This window comes from Amphibalanus amphitrite, unplaced genomic scaffold, assembly GCF_019059575.1.
Source record: "Amphibalanus amphitrite isolate SeventyFive unplaced genomic scaffold, NRLGWU_Aamphi_draft 000087F_arrow, whole genome shotgun sequence".
NCBI lineage: Eukaryota > Metazoa > Arthropoda > Thecostraca > Balanomorpha > Balanidae > Amphibalanus > Amphibalanus amphitrite.
In genome coordinates, this window is record NW_024881583.1 from 399,075 (window position 1) to 418,435 (window position 19,361).

The 19,361-nt window shown below is 49.2% G+C and overlaps 2 protein-coding genes across 4 annotated transcripts in view; both read left to right on the plus strand.

Annotated features, from left to right (window-relative positions):
• The window catches only part of LOC122379912 (protein bric-a-brac 1-like), a 67,846-nt gene that overhangs the window by 10,500 nt on the left and 37,985 nt on the right, over positions 1–19,361 (plus strand). The window contains exon 2 of the mRNA XM_043362550.1: positions 14,123–14,168. Coding sequence (XP_043218485.1) covers positions 14,123–14,168 — 46 coding nt within the window. The remainder of the gene's footprint in view (positions 1–14,122; positions 14,169–19,361) is intronic.
• Positions 799–7,677, plus strand: LOC122379911. 3 transcript variants are annotated; one of them, XM_043362547.1, is made up of 4 exons: positions 799–1,183; positions 3,141–4,895; positions 5,163–5,431; positions 6,190–7,677. In XM_043362547.1, the coding sequence occupies exons 1-4, from the start codon at positions 1,003–1,005 to the stop codon at positions 6,862–6,864; spliced, it is 2,880 nt and encodes a 959-aa protein (XP_043218482.1). In that variant the 5' UTR covers positions 799–1,002; the 3' UTR covers positions 6,865–7,677. The 3 variants fall into 3 exon arrangements, with proteins under 3 accessions (XP_043218482.1, XP_043218484.1, XP_043218483.1); XM_043362549.1 differs by lacking the exon at positions 3,141–4,895 and having other exon boundaries at positions 816–1,183; XM_043362548.1 differs by lacking the exon at positions 799–1,183 and having other exon boundaries at positions 3,031–4,895.

A 19,361-nucleotide genomic window follows, 5' to 3' on the forward strand; every position in this document is an offset into this window, starting at 1 on the left:
GGGGCACGTTTTGTTTGTCAGCGCTCTAGCTGTTTGCATATACTACCGCAAGGAAATGCAAATAGTAGCATATGTAAAGAGGCCGGCCGGCCGGTCGGTATAATGGCAGTCGATGACCAATCGACCTACCTTTGGTCGCCGTGCCATTGCCGTGGTCGTGCCAGAGGCGCTCGGATACCGGTCCGTCGCTGAGGGACTGGTGCTCTGTGCACGCCTTTGTGAGCAACGGACTCAGAGGTCGACAAAACCTCCGACCACCTGACTCTAGTCAGAGAAAAATGATCAAGCAAAATCTCAAAAAAGGAGAAAATATCATAGAACACATTCTACGACTAGCAAGGCCAACATTGTTACTTTCATGAATGCCATAGATTATGTGTCCATCACTTAAAAAGCATGACTAACAATTTAGTGATCGCAATTTTCCACTTTCTCTCCACTTTCTTCCAAGTCCAAGGAGAAGTCAGAGTTGATCTGAACCAGTCAGGAGCAATTCTGTGCTCATTTGGTCTTTTTCCCTACCATTTCATAAACAAGTATCACCCTTATCGGCAGTCGGAGAAAGTGGGGTTTTTGTGGAGCCCATTGTTTTCTCCAGCTGCCAAACTATACATGCTAGAGAAATAATAGTAGAGAATTATCAATAATAGTCGCTGTTTCTTGTGACTTTTATTAAACATTCAGAGGAATTTCCTCAGATAGCGGAAAAAATCTCAAGAAATGGATAATTTCTGATTTGGAAGTAATTGAAAGCGTTGGAAATGCGCCATGTTCGTGCGTTTTGTGGCGTGCGTGTGTTATGTGCGTGACGGGGCTTCATTGATCGGATCAAGATGAGGTGGATTACATTTTGATTTGTTGCTACTTGTGCAAATTGATGAGATTTTGGTCATTTCAATTTGTGTATGATTGTTGTATACCAGTGTTTTGGGTTATGTACTAGCGTGGTTATCCAAATTTCACATTCTTGAGATCTGTGATTGACCCTGAAAACGAGGAAGCATGTATCCGTGTCTGAGAAGAGTGCAATGTGGCTATTGTGGCAAAGAAATGATGAAAAAGAACTTGGCTAAGCATACCAAGGCTGTGCACAAATCTTCTCTGGTAAAGGAGGTTCCTTTGAAGAATAGTGAGATTGGATTTAATGGAAGATTGAAGGCTCCAACAACAATGCAGAATCCAGGTGAGATCATCAACGCCTTTCGCTTAACGAGGTAACCTATTTTAGTTTAAGTTGTTTAGCAGGGCCAAGTAAATTTGAATTTTGTGAGGCTAAAAATCAGTATTTTTTGTCTATAAATAATAGTCAATTTATTCAACACAGCTGCTTTGTAATACATATTCCTTTGACTGACTTGGCGCATTGCTCACAATGTAAAAGTTCAAGTCACATATTCAGAAAAGTAAATTTGGTAAAGAAAATGTATTATTAGGTACTTGCTAACCTGGCAAAACCTTCTCTTGTCTGACTAAAATTCCTGTACCTCTGTGCAGCAAATGTCATATTTACATCACAATTGACACGTAATTTCATTTAAAGGCATTTTAAAGCAAGCAAAATGGATGTAACCTAACCAAATGCTTACTGATCTATTTGATGCCTGTTTGACACCTTAGTTACACAAACTTTTGCACAAATTTAACAGATACATCTGGGCCCATATGTACAGATTGGCATTGGTAGAGGAGTACACCTGTCTTATGACTGAAAAACATTGGTTTTCTAGGATTTTTACTTTCCCATAATCCCATCCCGTTTTAATCATTTATTTATTTATTTATTATTTATTTATTTATTCATTCAAGCAATCACCAACAGGGCAGACCCCACTGACAGGCATAGTCAAGCTAACATTGTACATGATAGACAATGACATACAGGCACACAATGCAGAGTAAACAGTGGGTAATTATTATGATAAATATAGTTAAAAAGATTATACAGAAAAAAATGAATATATACGAGTTAAAATAAATCTGAAAAACGGAGCTTGTAAAAATGTAAAAAATTCATTTTGGGGTGCCATGCTGCCAGGGCCTATCCTAGTGACGTAGCCCCTGCTAATTTAATCCACTGTATCCCTGCCCTGTACCCTGCTCTTTGCTCTGTTCTGTGCCTTATTATGTGCCCTGTGTCCTGTCCTGTCATGTACCTTGCCCTGTACCCTGTCCTGCATTGTGCCTTTTCTTGTGCCCTCTCCTGTGCTCTGCCCTGAGCCTCATCCTGCCCCATGCCTTGTACTGACCATGACATTGGTTTTTCTATCACCTATTCCGGCACATGCCTTGCACTGCACTGTGCCCTATCATGCACCATGCCATGACGTGCCCTATTATGTGTCTTGCCTTGTATGCTGTCCTAATGCTCTGCCCTAAGTCCTGTCCTGCCCATGCCTTGCACTATTTCCTGCCATTTCCTATGTCCTGTCCAGTCCCATGCCTTTTCCTGCTCTGTGCACCACCCTGCCTACTCACTGTCCTATGCCCTACCCTGTCTGCACCTCTACTGTGTTGTCCTATGCACTGTCCTGCTACTTGTCTTGCCCTGTGCTCTGCCCTGCCCTGTCATCTGCCCTGACCTGTGCTCTTCCATCCTGTGTCCTCTTGTGTATTGCTGATCATTATCTGTTCTCAGCATTATCATTTGCTGTGTCAAGCCATGCCCTGCACCTGTTGTGCCCTGCCCTGTCCTGTCATGTTCCTTGCGCTGTTCTGTGTCTTACCCTATCTTCCTCTTTTCCCTGTCTTATTCACTGCTAAGTTGTGTGTCATCTTTTGGCATATGTATTGTCCTGTTATCTGCCTTTTTATTTCATGTGTCCAGCTCTATCCTGGGAGATAGCTCCCATGCCTTTCTTCTGTTTTCCATCCATCTGTCCTGCCCTGTTCTTAGTTCCTAGTCCTGTCCTACTATTTGTAGATTTTACTTTCTACCCTTCCAGATGGATAGAGACAGAGAGAGGGATAGAGTGTTAGAGAAACAGAGAGATAAAGAAAGAGAGAGAGAGAGAGAGAGAGAGAGAAAGAGAAAGAGGGGGATGGAGGAAGGGAGAGAAAGAGAGGAAAAGTCATTAGAAGTTAGGTATAGTACTGTACTTTTCATGGGATCCTCAATATAGTACAAATTGTGTGTTTGGCAGCCCCGCGTCAGGAGCCGGCGACTGTCGGCGCTTCCGCGGAGTCAGCAGCGGAGATGGATGATGAGCCCTCGTCAGCCCCGCGTCAGGGGCCGGCGACAGCAGACGCTTCAGCGGAGCCAGCAGCGGAGATGGATGGTGAGCCCTCTTCAGCCCCGCGTCAGGGGCCGGCGACTGTCGGCGCTTCCGCGGAGTCAGCAGCGGAGATGGATGATGAGCCCTCGTCAGCCCCGCTTCAGGGGCCGGCGACAGCAGACGCTTCAGCGGAGCCAGCAGCGGAGATGGATGGTGAGCCCTCTTCAGCCCCGCGTCAGGGGCCGGCGACTGTCGGCGCTTCCGCGGAGTCAGCAGCGGAGATGGATGATGAGCCCTCGTCAGCCCCGCGTCAGGGGCCGGCGACTGTCGGCGCTTCCGCGGAGCCAGCAGCAGGCGGGCGAAGTCTGGATCTGCACAAGGAGCTTGTGTGTGCTGTGGGTAAGAATTCTGATGCCATTTCGGATATGCAACGTAAGCTGGACGTACTTATCCAAAAAAGTCAGTCTAACGGCCAAAGGTCAGGTCAGCAAACTGGGGAGCTCCAAACTGAAGTCGCAGACACGCTGTTCCGTGCTTGTCGCAGCATCAGCACACTGAAGGCTGCAGCAGATGGACATCTGGTCAGTTTGCCTGAAAGAAACATGCTCTTTTGCGACCTGTGTGTTCCGGCAGTAGACAAGGCTCCAAAACGAGCTGCTGGAACCTTCAAATATGACTTCAGCTGTGGTGTGAATTTTCCTGTGGGGAAGAAGATGCACCAAAAATTCAAAAGCTTGAAAACCACTGTGTCTGCGCATTTCGAGTCCACGAGCCATATCATGCAAGCACGCCAGGTGGACAGGGAGAATGCTCAGCAGGAGCGGCTCATCTCCCACAGGAGTGCCATTGCTGAGCGGGTGCTACGCGCGGCGTACCACACCATCATGGAGTCGGCGTCCCACCTGTCCTTTGAGCGGCTCATCATGATGCTCAAGGATTGTGGGGTCGACGTTGGTGATAAAAACCACAGCACCAGGATGATGTGCAAGGCGCGAGACGCTCTCCATGATGTCATTTTGGATAAGCTGGCCGCCATTGTCGAAAAGGAACCATGTGTGGCTGTGATGGCGGACAAAGTGACCCTGCATAATAGAACGGTGGACATCACGGCCATCAACCTTGTTCTTCCCGACGCTCCATCAGATGCCATGCTGAAAAACTTTGTCGTTGCAGCCCCTGTCGTCGAATCTCACGATGGAGATGGGCTTGCTGCCGAGCTCAAGGAAAGCTTGGGGAGAGTAAGCGTAAACAGGCCCACACAAATATCGGCTTTCGGCGGCGATGGACAATACCATCACCTGAGCGTGCCCAAGAAGCTGGCACGAGCCCTGCACACTGAAGGTGCTGAAGACTTCACCATCCCTGCCGTGTGGGATCCAAGCCACCTGATGAGCTTGGCGGAGAAAAACGCCAGAAGCTCCTCCAAGTGGGTGAGGAAAGCCATCCAGGACATGGACAGCGTCAGCCAGCTCTTTAGATATGGCTCTGGCTTCGAGGCCCTCATGACCTCTGACATTCCCGGAAAACCAAAGACGCTGAAGAAATGGTCGGAGACGAGGTTTGCCGCACACGCTCTGGATGTTTTCAAATCGTTCCTGGACAACATCACGTTCATGATGGATGCGCTCTATCATCGAAGAGAGAGGAGTCAGGCTACTGATGAGGCCATCCGACTGCTTCGAGGTTTGTATTTTTTAATGTTTAGTTAAGTAAGTATTGGTAATTGCTTTCATCTCATATCCCTGTCAAAACTATAATCAACATCGAATAATTGTTGTAAACGTGCTTCTATCTTCTATGTTCGCCTATAAATTGCACAGAGCAATTCAGTTCCTGAGGTTGCGAGCGTTTCGCTGTTTAAAAACCGCTTTTGAATTAAGTTTTTAAATCGTCATATTTTTTTGCAATTCCTATATTTGTTACAACAGGCACTTTCCATTCTTTTCACAGATAAGAAGTTCCTGGCCAGGATCGCTGCGCTGTGCGATATCTACGCTGTTCTCGGCAAAGGCAGCCGCGACCAACAGAACACCGGGAAGCTGCCGTGGGAGCTCAGTGCTGCCTTCGGACAAACCCTCCTGAACCTGGACGTCATGTTGGACGTCCTGAAAGGGGGCAGCGCCGAGTCGCAGTCACCCGTCCAGCAGGCCATCCACCAAGCGAACCTGGAGGAGCAGTGGCCCCTCGCCTCTGCATACAAAGCTCAGTTTTTGGAACAGGTAAGGACGTATGTTCAATATGCATGGTATAAAGTCACTGTGGCAAGTCAACAACCAATAACTCAATGATTTTTGCGTAGTGAACATTTAAATATGTCCACCACAGTTTCTTATTATCCCATTGAGGAAAAAATATCTCGTTGGAAAAATGACTGGTGACTACACTGTAAAAAGAAATTGGTAAATAATGCACTGGCAAATGTGTTCGTTTATGCCTAGCGTATTCACATAGATATGGTATCACGCAATATTTTTTTTTAGCATTTTGGTACAACTCATAAGCAAATGTTGAGCTTTCTTGCAAATATACCTCACGAAGGGGCTATTTTCTCGCCGGTTGGCCGACCTACCAGCGAGAGAATTGTATTACTGGTGTAAAATGCTGCATATGATTACATCAACAGGAGGGCGATGACGACGGAACTTATCAATACTGCCGATAGGTGTGATACCTTTTGCCTAACTAAATACATGCTCAATTATTTCACTTTGAAAGAGGCTCACTTTGAAACATCCTGTGCATGTTTTATGACATGCTAATTGCCAGATCATTACTTTGATGAGCTACAGGTCACTTCCTTCACATTTTGTGTCAGCTTTTCTCAATAAACCTGGACTTTGTCTAAACGCATATTTTTGTTAGGTTACGGTTAAATTATAACTTATACCTCATAACCTGCTTACTGTTCATTTAGGCACTTCGTATCCAATAAAGATACACTGTTCTGACATTGTCCTATTTTGCATTCTCTTTCAAGGCGGCTCTCATCCAGCAGTTCGGCTCGACTCTGCTCCAAAACCTCCGCTTGAGACGCATGGGATCTTCAGGCTCATCGTCCAAGGCGGACAACCATCGGCTGCTGGATCACATGCTGCACGTGAGAGGGGTCGCCGACCTCGTGCTCCTCAGGCGCAGCAAGAGGGTACTTCGCGACCAGGTGAGCGAAGTGCTCGCCAGTATCCGCATCCTGAGGAAGGCCGGCTTTATCCCTCACAGTAGCATGCCGTCGGAGAGTTCGGTGCTGGAAACCCTCACGGTGTTGCGCACCGTGTCCTGCAGTGAACAACCCACCAGCCAAGACCTACTCAAGGCGCTGTGGGCTGCACGAGATGAAAGACCACTCCTCAGAGACTACATCGACCTTGTAAAGCGACTGTGGCTGATATGTCCTGTGGAAAGTGTAGTCGAAAGCATGTCGAGTGTGCTAAAGTCGGTGTTCGGGACACACCGGATGTTAAAACATGAGAATGCTTCGAAGGAACTTGTGATCCGCTGGAATGGTCCACAAGAGGGCAACGCGAAGTCATTGTTGGCGGCGGTGCAGGGTCAGTACCAGTTCGATTTTAGGACTCAGGCAGAGAGCCAACGTCTGGGGGCGATGCTGAGGAATCGCGAGCGGAACAGGGCCCAGTGGGACATCTTCCAGCTATGAAGTGTATATATAGAGTGAGCCGTAGAGTCTGAAAATATAGTTTTTTATTACAAGTAACACGCTAATTAAGACTTTACCCCGCAGCAAATCGTTCGGGTCAGAGCTTTGGAATCGTATTTACAAAACTTCTCCAGCTGATTGAAATCGAGTTTGGAGGTAGGTACCGTCGCAAAATTGAATGCAATTTCTGAATGGAATCGTCCTTGCAAATTGTCCTAAAATTTGTAACTGATATCCTCCCCCCGCCCCCGCGAACCCAAGTGCGAGACTCTGACGAAGCTGTGTAAATACAATTTGAAGGTTCCGACTCGATCGATTTCCTGTTAAGTAATTTCCTCATTAGCTTGTTACTTAAAAAAATCCTTATCTATGTAGTCCTTTAGAGAAGTTTCGTCATTATGCTGAAATGTCCTGCGTCAATTCGTCGTCGATTACTGCAGCAAAAAAGACGATGGTAGTGGTCTATGTAAATATGATTTGATGTGCGCCATGAGAACTGTTTGTGATTCTGTCAAAAAATGACTATTGAGTCGACTGAGCAATTGAGCATGATTGTTCTTTGTTTTGTTGTTGCTGTTTTTTTTCTTACGTTACGTCCTTCAAATAGGTGATTGATTTCCAAACACCTTCACGGAGGGGAAAACGGTTTAAGTGAATGTAGTTTGATCTTTGAAGATCATCTGTGAACTGCGAAGGTGCACCAAGTTTGAGCACGTGTGAGACATTGCTTTAGAACTGGCTGAGGTAATGCATTGCAGGATATGTTTATTGTACCCAAAAAATTGTACCGATATGAATAGACAATGTCTTAAAGTCCCTTTTTTAATCTGATAGTAGGCATCTATTTTTAGCGTGTCACTGTCATTTTCAACCATTAAGATACGAAGGTTTTCATGAAACAAATATCATTATTTTTAAGTAGGTAGTGTGTTCGAAAAGTTACTTTGCGGTTACAAAGTCAGTTAGGGGAGATCCGTGTAAGACGCCCAGGGTCGGTAAGAGGCCCCATCGCTTTTTTTACCAAACCAATAATGTTATTTATTTTTTAATGTTCTTGTAAAGCAGAAGCCCTCTTGAAACAACAACTCACGAAACCTGAGGTATCAGGTGCGTCGCAGCGACTTTTGGTAAGCCTGTTTCTGTTTTTGCCCCTTTACTTGCTAGATATATGCATCTTTATCACCCTTATATATCTGAAAAAACAATGGCTATCAAATGCAATCTTTTCTCATCGAAATTGTCACATGTTAGCTTCAGAATAGACCATGTTCTGGTGCGCTGCAAATGTCTAATAAACCATAAATATTGTGGACGTTAAAACACTGTATTTTTTTAAGAGGCCCTCCTTTCGAGGATGATAAAACGCCCCCCGATAAAAAAACGCCCCCGATGCTAAAACCTGCACCTGCGGCAGGCGTGGCATTCTTTTTTCAAGGAGTTTGTTTTTGTTTCTTTTTTCTGTTTCTTTTCTTAGAGGTTATAGGTACAATTTTCGTTGGTCATCAGCGTTTGGTTGTGCTAGTTTTCGCATGGTTCGAGCGCTTTGGAAGTGTTATTGGTTTCGATAACACCGTATTTGCTTAGCTTTTCGAAATAAAAGGCCTTGCAGCTGTGTTCGCAAAGCGTCTTTTACAAGTCGACTTGACTTTTAAAACGCCCGAGGGGGGGGGGGGGGGCGTCTTACCATACCCATAGTGTAAGAGGCCCTTTTGCAACTTTTCCCAAAATGTTAAAGTTTACGGTTTGTGTACCCCCTAGATTCATTTTGAATGCAAATATGTATGGGAAAATGATGCAAGCTCACAGCGCATGCACACGTTAGCGCTTAAATATTATCAGTTGTCTAAAAATAGTAACTGAGCTTAAGGGGGGGCCTCCTGCACCACTCTCCCCTAATACTTTTGATTGCAAGGCAAAGATATTTGAGCATTATGGAGTACACTTAAGTAAGCGTGAGAGTAAAAATATTATGACTGCAGAAGTGCAGACATCGTTTTCCTGAGCAATATCGCCCCCAGTCAATCGTCGTACAACTCACAATTATTTAGCTATCAACATAGGCGGCGGAACGGGGGGGGGGGCACCGGGGCACCGTGCCCCCTTTGATTTTGGCATTTTAACATTAGCCCTATGGACGTTGCATGGAAAGAATGGGACCAAAAGTCGGCGGTGCCCCCCCCCCCCCTTAATTGAATGTGTTCCGCCGCCACTTGCTATCAAAATCGTCGAAGAAAATGCTGGAGAAAATTAGTCGGTGGTCGGAGAAAGTCCATGAATTTTGTCGACCTCTGAACGGACTCCACTAATGCGCCGAATGGACCACTTGCACTGGTGCCTGATGTTCCGTTCGAGTTCAGTTAGTGTGGAGCAGACGACTTGAACCAGTTTTATCAAAAGGTGTACTGAGCTAAAGCCATTGATTACTGTATTGATCCTCTGACAACCAAAAGTAAAACAATGTACCATTTTCCTGTAAAACTGATGGGACGTTCGATACGACCGAAGCGCCTTCTTATTCAGCGATGCTATGCAGTATAGGAAGAAAGTGAGACCTATGCGGGCTGTTCGGAGCAGAGCCGCCACACTGGCCTGCGGCCGCGGTTGGGCACATATGGAAACACAGAACCACTCAGCCAATCTGCACACACACCCGGCCCCTCATCACCTAATCCCCAAACCGACAGCCTTTGCATATGCATATTTGATGGCATAAATTTACTTATTTAATTCATGTTTCCCGGAGCTTATACAAGCCAGTCTACCACATATGAAATATGCAGATCTTGCCGCGGAGCGTCATCAACTTGCTTATGCATGTAGACCATTTCGAGAAAGTTTTTATGGTCTCGACCTTTGAAACCCTATCTCATATCGAGTGGCTGATGTGCCGGGTGTTATATTGGCCTGCGGTGTGACTGACTGTTGTCGCTGCCAGACCACATGTGTGAGCCGCGGCTGAGGTAGCGGGCCGGGGCGGCTGGTCGGCGGGTCTGGTCCCTGTCACGGCCCTATCTCTGCACCCTCCCTCTGCTGTGTGCCCTCCGGCAGCATTCTTCGCGCCGGCGACTGATTCATTGTCTGCGGTGCCAGAACCCCATCGAATTCACACAATGACGTCTGACAGCCTCACATACGTCCTGCTGGTGCCAAGAAGTTTGACATCCTCGTGTTACACCAGACAGAATGAACTGTGTAGTCTGGTTCAAACCAGTGCCTCATGGGTGGGAGGGTGGCTATAAATTGTGATGTTGGTTATTAAGTGTGGAAGGAATTACTTCTTTTGGCCACATAGGTATTATTGGGGAGCAGTTCATTTTGCAGCATAAATTATAAGTCATATAACGGTATGGCTCATTTATTTATTAGTAACTTATCCAGATAATAGGGTAATGCCTCTGTTGCGCCTTATCAGGCAACTGCCACATAAAGCAATTTAAATGGATGACTAATCCGGTAGTTGCCTTGGGAACAGACCATGCTAGACTAGATCTTCTTGGGAATGAACAGCGAAGCATGAATTGAAGCTAGGATGCCCCTTTGTCCTAATTCGCCCTAGCCAGTTGTTTTCTTTATTTGCCATTGCGCTCTTGTGCAAAATTCGGAATGCTGACCTTTTTATTTGATATAAAGGTAGGTAACGTGTAACGTAATCCTGGCTGCCATTAGGTAAATGCATTTTTGGGAAATGCTACCAGACCGGTTCAGTTCATTATACTGGTCATTATATTTAGTGATCTAGCGAAGCAGATAAATAGCATGACATTTTCTGGCCGTCTTTTTATTGTGGTGGGATGCCGTTGAGGGACGTAAACCATTTCGTTGAATCTTCTCTTCTTAGCCATGGTCCCACCGATAAGCGATACAGCCCTACAGTTAATACAGATTCAAATGAGTAATTAATTATGTGCTGTTCTTAGCAGGTACCTTACACGTTGGCACTCACAATCTCTCCCTGGTATCGCTCTCTGGTATCTTTTTTCCGTTTCCGTCAGGATCCTTCCTGGACCCCTGACGCTGATTCTATGCCAGTGGGCGGTGCGCCCTCGGCAATATTGGGTCACCTTTGGCTCCAGCACGTTGACTCCGAGTCCTCCTTCCACTGAGGTCCCATACTCTGATGGAAGGTCCCCTGAAGTCCCGGTGCCCGCGTCCCGCTGAAGAGGCCATCTGCTGGGGTCAGCGTCCTCCCGAGAAGATTGCCACTACTTGTCTCCGACAAAGAACGCTCTCTCGCTCTCTCCCCTCCTCCACTCCTCTCCCCACCTTCACTCCTCTCTCCCCTGGCTTCGTCATCGGTATTCGGCCGGCCAACATTGTGAGGTTTGTTTTGCATCCGGTCGCTTACCTCCTGTTTTTCTGCCACATGTTATTTCGACGTCAGACGGTCTCATATTTTCCTTTATGCTCGCAGCCGGTCGGCCCTTTCAAATAATATATGGGAGGTTGTTTATTTTATAAGCGGGCCGACATTCCGGCGCGGCCAGGCGGGCTGACTGGTCGGGCGGGTGCGCCGCACGCACCAGCCCCTTATTATTATCGGCGCTGAGCCGGGTGGGCGCCCCCCCCCCCCAAGCTCGCCCCCACCCTTTTGTTGTCACTGGACTGTGTGTTCCGGCGGCGGAGGAGCCGGTGCGGCGGCCATTTTGCCTGTCTAAGACGCCCACAGCAAATCGCATTAGGTGCGAAACTACCTACCAGCCGGCGGCGGCTGCGCCGTTCAAAACGCAGCCCGGGTTTACGCGTCCCGCGACCGCTGCTGCTGCCGCTGCTGCGGCGGCGGTGCGGCTGACGGTGGTGGTGTGGGCCTGTCCCTGGTGACAGGATGGTGTTGGTGCTGGTAGCGGGGTGCGGGTAGTGCTGGTGCTCAGATGAGGTTGATGGGGGTGATGGCCTCAGATGAGGATGCCACATGGTGGTGGTGCTCAGATGATGTTGCGCTGAGATGAAGGAGACGCGTCCCCTCCATCTCTGTGGGACGGTGGAGTCTGGTGCTCACATGAGGCTGCCGCTGATGCTGTTCCTCAGATGTGCTGTCTCTGATGTTGGTACTCAGATGGGACGTGCAAGGGAGAAGCCTCTCCGACTCGGCGGCCGGCTCAGTCGCCGTCTGAGCTCGCGGCCTGAGCTCGCCGTCTGAGCTCGCGGTGATTCCGGGACGTCTGCTTTATGAGATGTTTCTCATGAATTGCCTCCGTCTGCCCACCGAGGGAATATAGTTATATATATGTATATACAGCCGTAATGGCGGTGTGTTCTCCGAAATCACCGCATCGTCGTCGTTTACGACCCGACTTGATAGGCTCCGTGCTTTAATGGGTTCCAGAAATACATGAATTATTTTATGGACGGATGTAGGCGGGCATTAGGTCGGCGGCCAGTGACGATTACTGACATTACGACGGACCGCTTTCTTTGTCCTTGGCGCACACAACATTATTATACGGCGCTCAGTAATCAGTTTTATCTGTACGCTCCATTCGTGGTCTGGCAGCTGTAATTGTCGAAGATATAATATGTTCTGAGGTGAAAGCGGTGGTGGTGCGCCGCGCTGTGGGAAGTATTTCCGGCGTTGGACGCGCCACCCCCCGCGCTGGCCGCCGATCAGAACCGACAGGCGCGCGCCGATTCCCGAGGATTTCCCAACCGACCCACCGCGCTGTCAGTCTCGTCGGCGCAATATTTGACAGCTTGAATCATTGCCAGCGCATGCCGAAACTTTGAGATGAGTTGTCGACAGGTGTGTGAGCGGGCTCTGGCGGCCGGGCCGGCGGTGCCAGCCAGCCGGGACGATGTTTGGGGGCCCCGCGCGCTGCCGGGAGACCGGGCGCATTGTGCATTGTTCTCCCTGTGTCTGCGCAGCGCCGGTCGGACAGATTCGGGCCAGCTTTGGCACGGGCTCCGTGCAGATAATTGCCGCCCGTGCCGGGCTCGGCGGCAGGCGCGGCTGTTGTTCGTATACCGCACACCAGTCGAGCGCCGCCACCCAAACGCGCCCCAAACTTGACTCACGTTTTCAAAAACTTTTAACGCAATTATTTTGCCAATGCCACTAACAAGTTTTTCCATTATTGGATTAAGTACAGCGTGATTTATAAGAATTATGTCGTTTGTTGTTGTTCGACAGAAGTTTAAATTATCGCGATTGTTGGCCAAGTTCCGTCTATTTTTGCCACCTCCGGCCGGGCTGCAGCCGACCCCGGCCCTCCCACTGCGGGGGCCGGTGGAGGGCACGGCGGCCGAGGGCTCCTCTCACCTCTGCCTGTCGGGTGTACCCGTGTTGTGCGTGTACTACCTGACGGTGCCGTGTCAGAGTTGTTTGTCCCGGTCGCGATTGGGGCCGGCCCGCCGCCGCCGACGGTCGGGCGCTCTCCTAACTGTACCTACTCGGCTCGGCAGGCTGTTTTTGTCCGCTTTCTTTGCCGCAATGATTCACTGCTAGGCGCGCCTGGCAAGGAACAGCACTCTCTCCATCGCGCTCCTCACTCTGCCCCGTCTAACTCGACTCTATCTGCCGTTTCCATTCTCTTACCGCCACTTGCTTCTTTTTATGGTTGATATTCAGCTCTCTCTCCTCTCCCTCTCCCTCTCTCTCTCTCTCTCACTCTCTCTCTCTCACTCTCTCTCTCTCTCTCTCTCCCTCTCTCTCTCTCTCTCTCTCTCTCTCTCTCTCTCTCTCCCTCCCTCTCGCCCTTTCCTTTTCCTCCCTCCCTCCCTCCCTCTGCCCCCTCTTTCCACCGACATTTTTGCTGAGTTGCGTCAGGCCGTCTTTCTCTGGCGCTCCCTGACAGCCTGTTTATTTAGGGGGCTATTTATTTATATTTCGGGCGCTGAGAAACTAGCCTTTGTGTCGAGGCCGGGAACCGTGGGTGATAATGGGATCCACTGTGTATTATTCTATGGTATTTGTTAGCGCCGGCCGTTCCGGAGCTATGCTGTTTACATTTCAAATAAGAGGTTCTCTGCGGGCGTGGGACGAGCTCCGCCGCTATGGACGTTTGCTGCCTGCTCCACCAGAGGCGCTGGCGTGTCCGGACCCCGAGTGCACCCTCGAGAGCACAACGACGTGATGGTAGCTTTAGGAAAGAAAACTACCTAGACATTGTTTTGGCCTGTAGCCAACCATGCGCGCGGTTCTCTTACATGGGATGGCGGAGGGTTTACCCTCTCGACATGTCTCTTATTTTCACCGTCTACCTACTTACTGGGCTGACCATGCCACCGCCCACCGGCCGATATTAACTCGTGTCTCTGTTCGCAGGCGATGATGATGGAAAACAACTCGAGCTCGTGGAACTCGCCACCAGGTAAGCACACCCCGGTAGGTCCACCAACTGGCCCGCGACCGAGTCTTTACTTTTCGAGCGTCTCTTCTCGATGTTAGGCGTATGGAAATATTTATTTCGTCTTGCTTTCTCAGTATATAGGGCCGAACTTCTATCGATGGTGAGACCAGCACTGCTGCAGCGACCTCGCTGCTCCTCAATGGGCTCACACCAACTCCATTGACATTTCTCACATAGGGGGAGGTGCATCTGATCACCGCGGTCACAACCACAAATCATCCTCGATACAGCACTGCCAGTTGGCATTTCCGAGTTCCGACCCCACTGAACGGTGACCCTTCCCCCCCCTCCCCCTGCTCCTTTACCAGGGTAACATTCAGGTGCCAACTCCGACAATATATGCTAATGCCACGCAAAACTATATAACTGCGTTGCGAAGTTGGGCGGCGGCCGAATGACGGTACTGTCTTATGGTGGGCTCGCCGCAGCTCTTTGTGACAGGACCCGTCACAAACTCAGATAATGAACCACCAGGATGCGAGACAAAGTCGAACATTTGTTCCCGTGTAGACAGGAAACTTCACATTCGTACCTAACACCAGGAACGCCCTGGCACGGTACACATGTGAGCCGTTGAATCTGTGTGTATTTTATGAAAATGATTGATTTCCATAACACGAATTGTTAAGCATTCTTGTCTTTGTTTGGATGTCACATCCAGATAAATTACGGTTCTGTAGCGAAGCATAGTTGCGTCATTCTCAACTCGCTAAAAGTGCACTGCAGCTCTTTGTTGTATGTAAGCAGGCATCTATAGTTACATTTGCAGCTGATTTCGCGGGCAGAAAACTCAGCTGCCGTCGTATCATAATCCTGGCTGGTCCAAACACCTGTCTGTAGCCTCAGCCGCCCCAGCAGGAGCACCCGTCACCCCAACAGTAACACCTATCACTTAGCAATAACAGCGTCACTCCATTCCATGAAAGGGGCTGACGCGCTTACACTTGCCGGCCGGACACCAGTAGCGCCTCTCACCAGCCGGGCCAAGGCTCTATAGAAGAGCCGGGCTGAGAGGCTGACAATATAAGCAGCACTACTAGGGCCGCCTACAGCACCACCAGCCGGTCTTACGCTATCACCAACCGGCCTGACAGTATCACCAGCCGGCCTGACAGTAGCACTAGCCGACCTGACAGTGGCACTAGCTGTCCTGACAGCAGTGGCAGCTCTCACTCGTGTGCAGCACCACCCGGGCTGACGGTAGTAACAGCTCTTGCCACCCGGGCTGACGGCAGTAACACCTCTTGCCACCCGAGCTGACGGTAGTAACACCTCTTGCCACCCGAGCTGACGGTAGTAACACCTCTTGTTTTGGCCTGGCACGTAACACCTCTTGCCACCCGGGCTGACGGCAGTAGCAGCCGGCAGGCCGCCGCCCTGTTCACGCCTCCTCCTCCACCCGAGCCGCCGCGCCGTCCGACAAAAACGCGCCGACACGCCGTTTGTTGATCCAGTTTGGGCTGATCGCGCGGACCGGCCGGCGGCGCCATTGCGGTGCTATCTGAGGGGAAGGGTGCAGTGCACGGGGGAGGGGTATGCACCGCCGCTGCCCGGGTGGGAGCCATGTCTCACACAGACTCTGGAATAGGTAACGGACGAGATGGAGGGAGCGTGCGTGAGAACCTGAGAGTGGAAAGGAATTGGATAGAATGGGACTTTACCGTCTACGGGATTGTTAGAATGGAATGGTTATGGTCGGTCATGATATAAGGGCGAAATACAATGATAAAACAAAGGCCGGGAAGTGCAGTGCATGTTAATTGTCCGCAGCACTAGGGCCCAACTTGAACGTAAGCTTTCGGTGTTTAAGCCTTTGCATGACTGGAGGCTTCATATAGCTGCAACCCTGCACCCTTGCTACCTAGAGCTGCAGCCTGTCTGGAGCTGCAGCCTGTCCGGAGCTGCAACAGCCCCGGAGCTGCAGCAGCCCTGCCCCAGCCCCCCACAGCCTCACTCGGCCTGCTCAGCCAACTTCCCCTCCGCGCCACCATAATTTTAATAACATCCGCGCACTGTTGATGGAATTTCCGACGTCCAATTTTGCTAGTTGGATTTAATTTAGTCGATAAGGCCAATGTTCACTTGATTCCGGCTAACTTGGCTAACGCGGCGCTGTGAGCATGTTTGCACTGCGATAAGGGCTGGCCGACATTCCCTGGCGACACACCCAGTCTTGTAAAATAAATACCGAACTTGTAACTACCTATCGGCGGCGTCCGGCTCCGCCGCAAGGCCGCTCTTTGTTCTCCGAGCTCCGTGTTTTATTGAAGTTGTCGTTCAGCTGGCTGAAAACGGTGCAATTCGCCGGGATGCAGCCCTTTTGGGGCGGAGAGACATTGCGAATTGGTCCCGAACATTCATCTGTCGCGCCGGATGGGTGCCATGAGGTGCACAAAATACTGGTGCATTGTACAGAAATAAGTTGTGAACTGAAAGCTTGTGTAGCATTGCTGCTTAGTTTTGTCCTGGGTTATTTAGTTTCATCGATCTACTGTATAACTGGTCTCGGTATTAGTCGTATTAGTGCAGTGAAACACAATACAACAGAAAATGCACAGTTATGCACAAATACAAACACAATAACTAGATGCATGAGAATTGAGATTGTGCTGCATTAGTCACTTTAGTCATGCTGACTCAGCCTGCTTCACATGCAGACTTATCCTGATGATTCTAACTACGTTTCACTGGTCTGATTTAGTTATTTGTGCAGATCACGGTTTATTCAATTGGCTGAAGTCCCTGTTAGTTAGGCCGGCTCGGAGCCTCGCTTGGCCGGCTCGGAGCCTCGCTGGGCCGGCTCGGAGTCTCGCTGGGCCGGCTCGAAGTCTCGTTGGGATGGCTCGGAGTCACGTTGGGATGGCTCGGAGTCTCGTTGGGATGGCTCGGAGTCTCGTTGGGATGGCTCGAAGTCTCGTTGGGATGGCTCGGAGTCTCGTTGGACCGACTCATTGGCTGGAATCAGGCTGTGTAGTGTGTATCGGAGCAGCGCTCACGGTGACGCTGCCGGTGCCTCGGGTTCAATCAGCTGCGTGTCACCTCGTGTGTCAGCTGCGTGTCACCTCGTGTGTCAGCTGCGTGTCACCTCGTGTGTCAGCTCGTGTCCCCTCGTGTGTCAGCTCGTGTCACCACTCTACTGTGTCAGATCGTGTCAGCTCGTGTGAGCTCGTGTCACCACTCCGCTGTGTCACCTCGTGTGTCAGCTCGTGCCACCACTCCGCTGTGTCAGCTCGTGTCACATCGTGTGTCAGCTCGTGCCACCACTCCGCTGTGTCAGATCGTGTCACATCGTGTGTCAGCTCGTGTCACCACTCTACTGTGTCAGCTCGTGTCACATCGTATGAGCTCGTGTCACCACTCCGCTGTGTCAGCTCGTGACATCACTCCGCTGTGTCAGCTCGTGTCACCACTCTACTGTGTCAGCTCGTGTCACATCGTATGAGCTCGTGTCACCACTCTTCTGTGTCAGCTCGTGTCGCCTCGTGTGTCAGCTCATGTCACCTGTACCCCTGTCATCACCAGTGTGTGCGGTCTGATGGACAGCCTCATGCCGACGTCTGTCTTCTGTATGCCTATCGGCGTGCTTGCTAGATCCGTGACGGGCCCGCCGTGACCGGCCGTTGTACTGACTACTGACTGACTGATTGGCTGATGACTGAATGACTCTCTCTCTCCCCCTCTCTCTCTCCCCCCCCCTCTCTCTCTCTCTCTCTCTCTCTCTCCTCTCTTCCCTCTCTCTCCTCGCTTCCCTCCTGTCTACCTCTAGGCTAGGCCCTCCGGATTCCTCCTCTTTACGGAATACCCACCTGTCTCGGAGCTGACGGGCGAGGACACCATCCGCGTTTAGTGGACTCCTCTCCTCCTCTCCCTCCGTTAGAGACGTGTCTGCTGTGAAGAGTGATATCCGGCGTCTCACATCAGTACACCGGATGGTTGTTTTTCAATTGTTAGGTTCTCACACTGAACATTCATCTTGCTTTCTACGTATTTATGTAGAAATGACTTCAACAGCTTTCTAGATTTTATTTGAAAGTAGCACGTCCATTACCTATATTTGTTCGAGAAAAAAAAATACAAACACAATGTTCACTGGTAGGTACTGGCTTTCACTGTCAGCCGGGAACTGGTATGTTTTAAAGGGACCCTCCCTGCTCCCACCTTCAAAAAAGTTTATGAATTGGCATGAAAGTGATGTCGCTCGGTTCAGAAAGAGCGAAAACGAATATCTACCAAATTTCACCGAAATATATTCACCGGTTTTCAAGATATTAGACTTTTACTTTTGTTTACTTTTTGGGATCTCCGCTGTTCCTAGCGACTTTATTTGGAAGCAATAGTTTGGCAGCTGAAAGTGCGGCACTTGTTGCGCGCAAAGCAGCATATGCCACCGCGTGCTACAAAACGTTTTAGTCAAGCATTTAAAAATCGTTGGATATCTGCGCTGACGTCACACATTCAGAGGGGTATTCCTATACATTAGCCCCTCTGAATCAAAATGCTGCAATTTTGAAATTCAATATTTCCGATTTAAGGCATTTCTCGATGTTGTGAGTGCCGAAACCGGTAATTGTGAGCCAGGGACCCCATTTTGGTTATCTCAACTCAAATCTAATGTTAAGGTGGGAGGGTCCCTTTAACTTCGGCAGCTGTCACTTCTAGTTCTATGCGAGTATGCTTACATGTATTGTGGCAACGATAAAGGTATGTAAATGCAAGCCTTATGTAATGTAACTGAATTCACCTCCATGCGCACTCGAAAGAAAATGTCAAGGCTATGGAGCTCAAAAGCTGTTAGACATGGCAGCTTCATGCCGTTCTTTCAATCACATTGTCTTTTCATTTTGAGCCTGCAAAGCCACATGCCTTTGGTCATGGCGCAATTGCTCGAAATTCATAGACGTTGAATGAGGATGCTTGTTTTGCTGATTTACTGAATGCTATAGTTAGCATTTCCAGGAACTTGTGATGCTATTATATTATTTTCATAACATATTTGTGATATCTATGATTTTGATTACCTAAAGCTATGTTTATGACCAGTAATTGAAATCATAAAAAGGTACATATTTGTTTGATGGCTAGTGCTTTTGGTATGGCCGTCCAATGCGATAGCAATAGCCTCCATGCTGCTGGCTGGCCATTTTATAGAACGAT

Excerpts from the sequence above, each read along its gene's own strand:
- LOC122379911 (XM_043362547.1), top strand. The coding sequence starts at position 1,003 with ATGTATCCGTGTCTGAGAAGAGTGCAATGTGGCTATTGTGGCAAAGAA. Across the intron at positions 1,184-3,140 it reads AACAACAATGCAGAATCCAG|CCCCGCGTCAGGAGCCGGCG; the intron begins GTGAGATCATCA and ends TGTGTTTGGCAG. Across the intron at positions 4,896-5,162 it reads GGCCATCCGACTGCTTCGAG|ATAAGAAGTTCCTGGCCAGG; the intron begins GTTTGTATTTTT and ends TTCTTTTCACAG.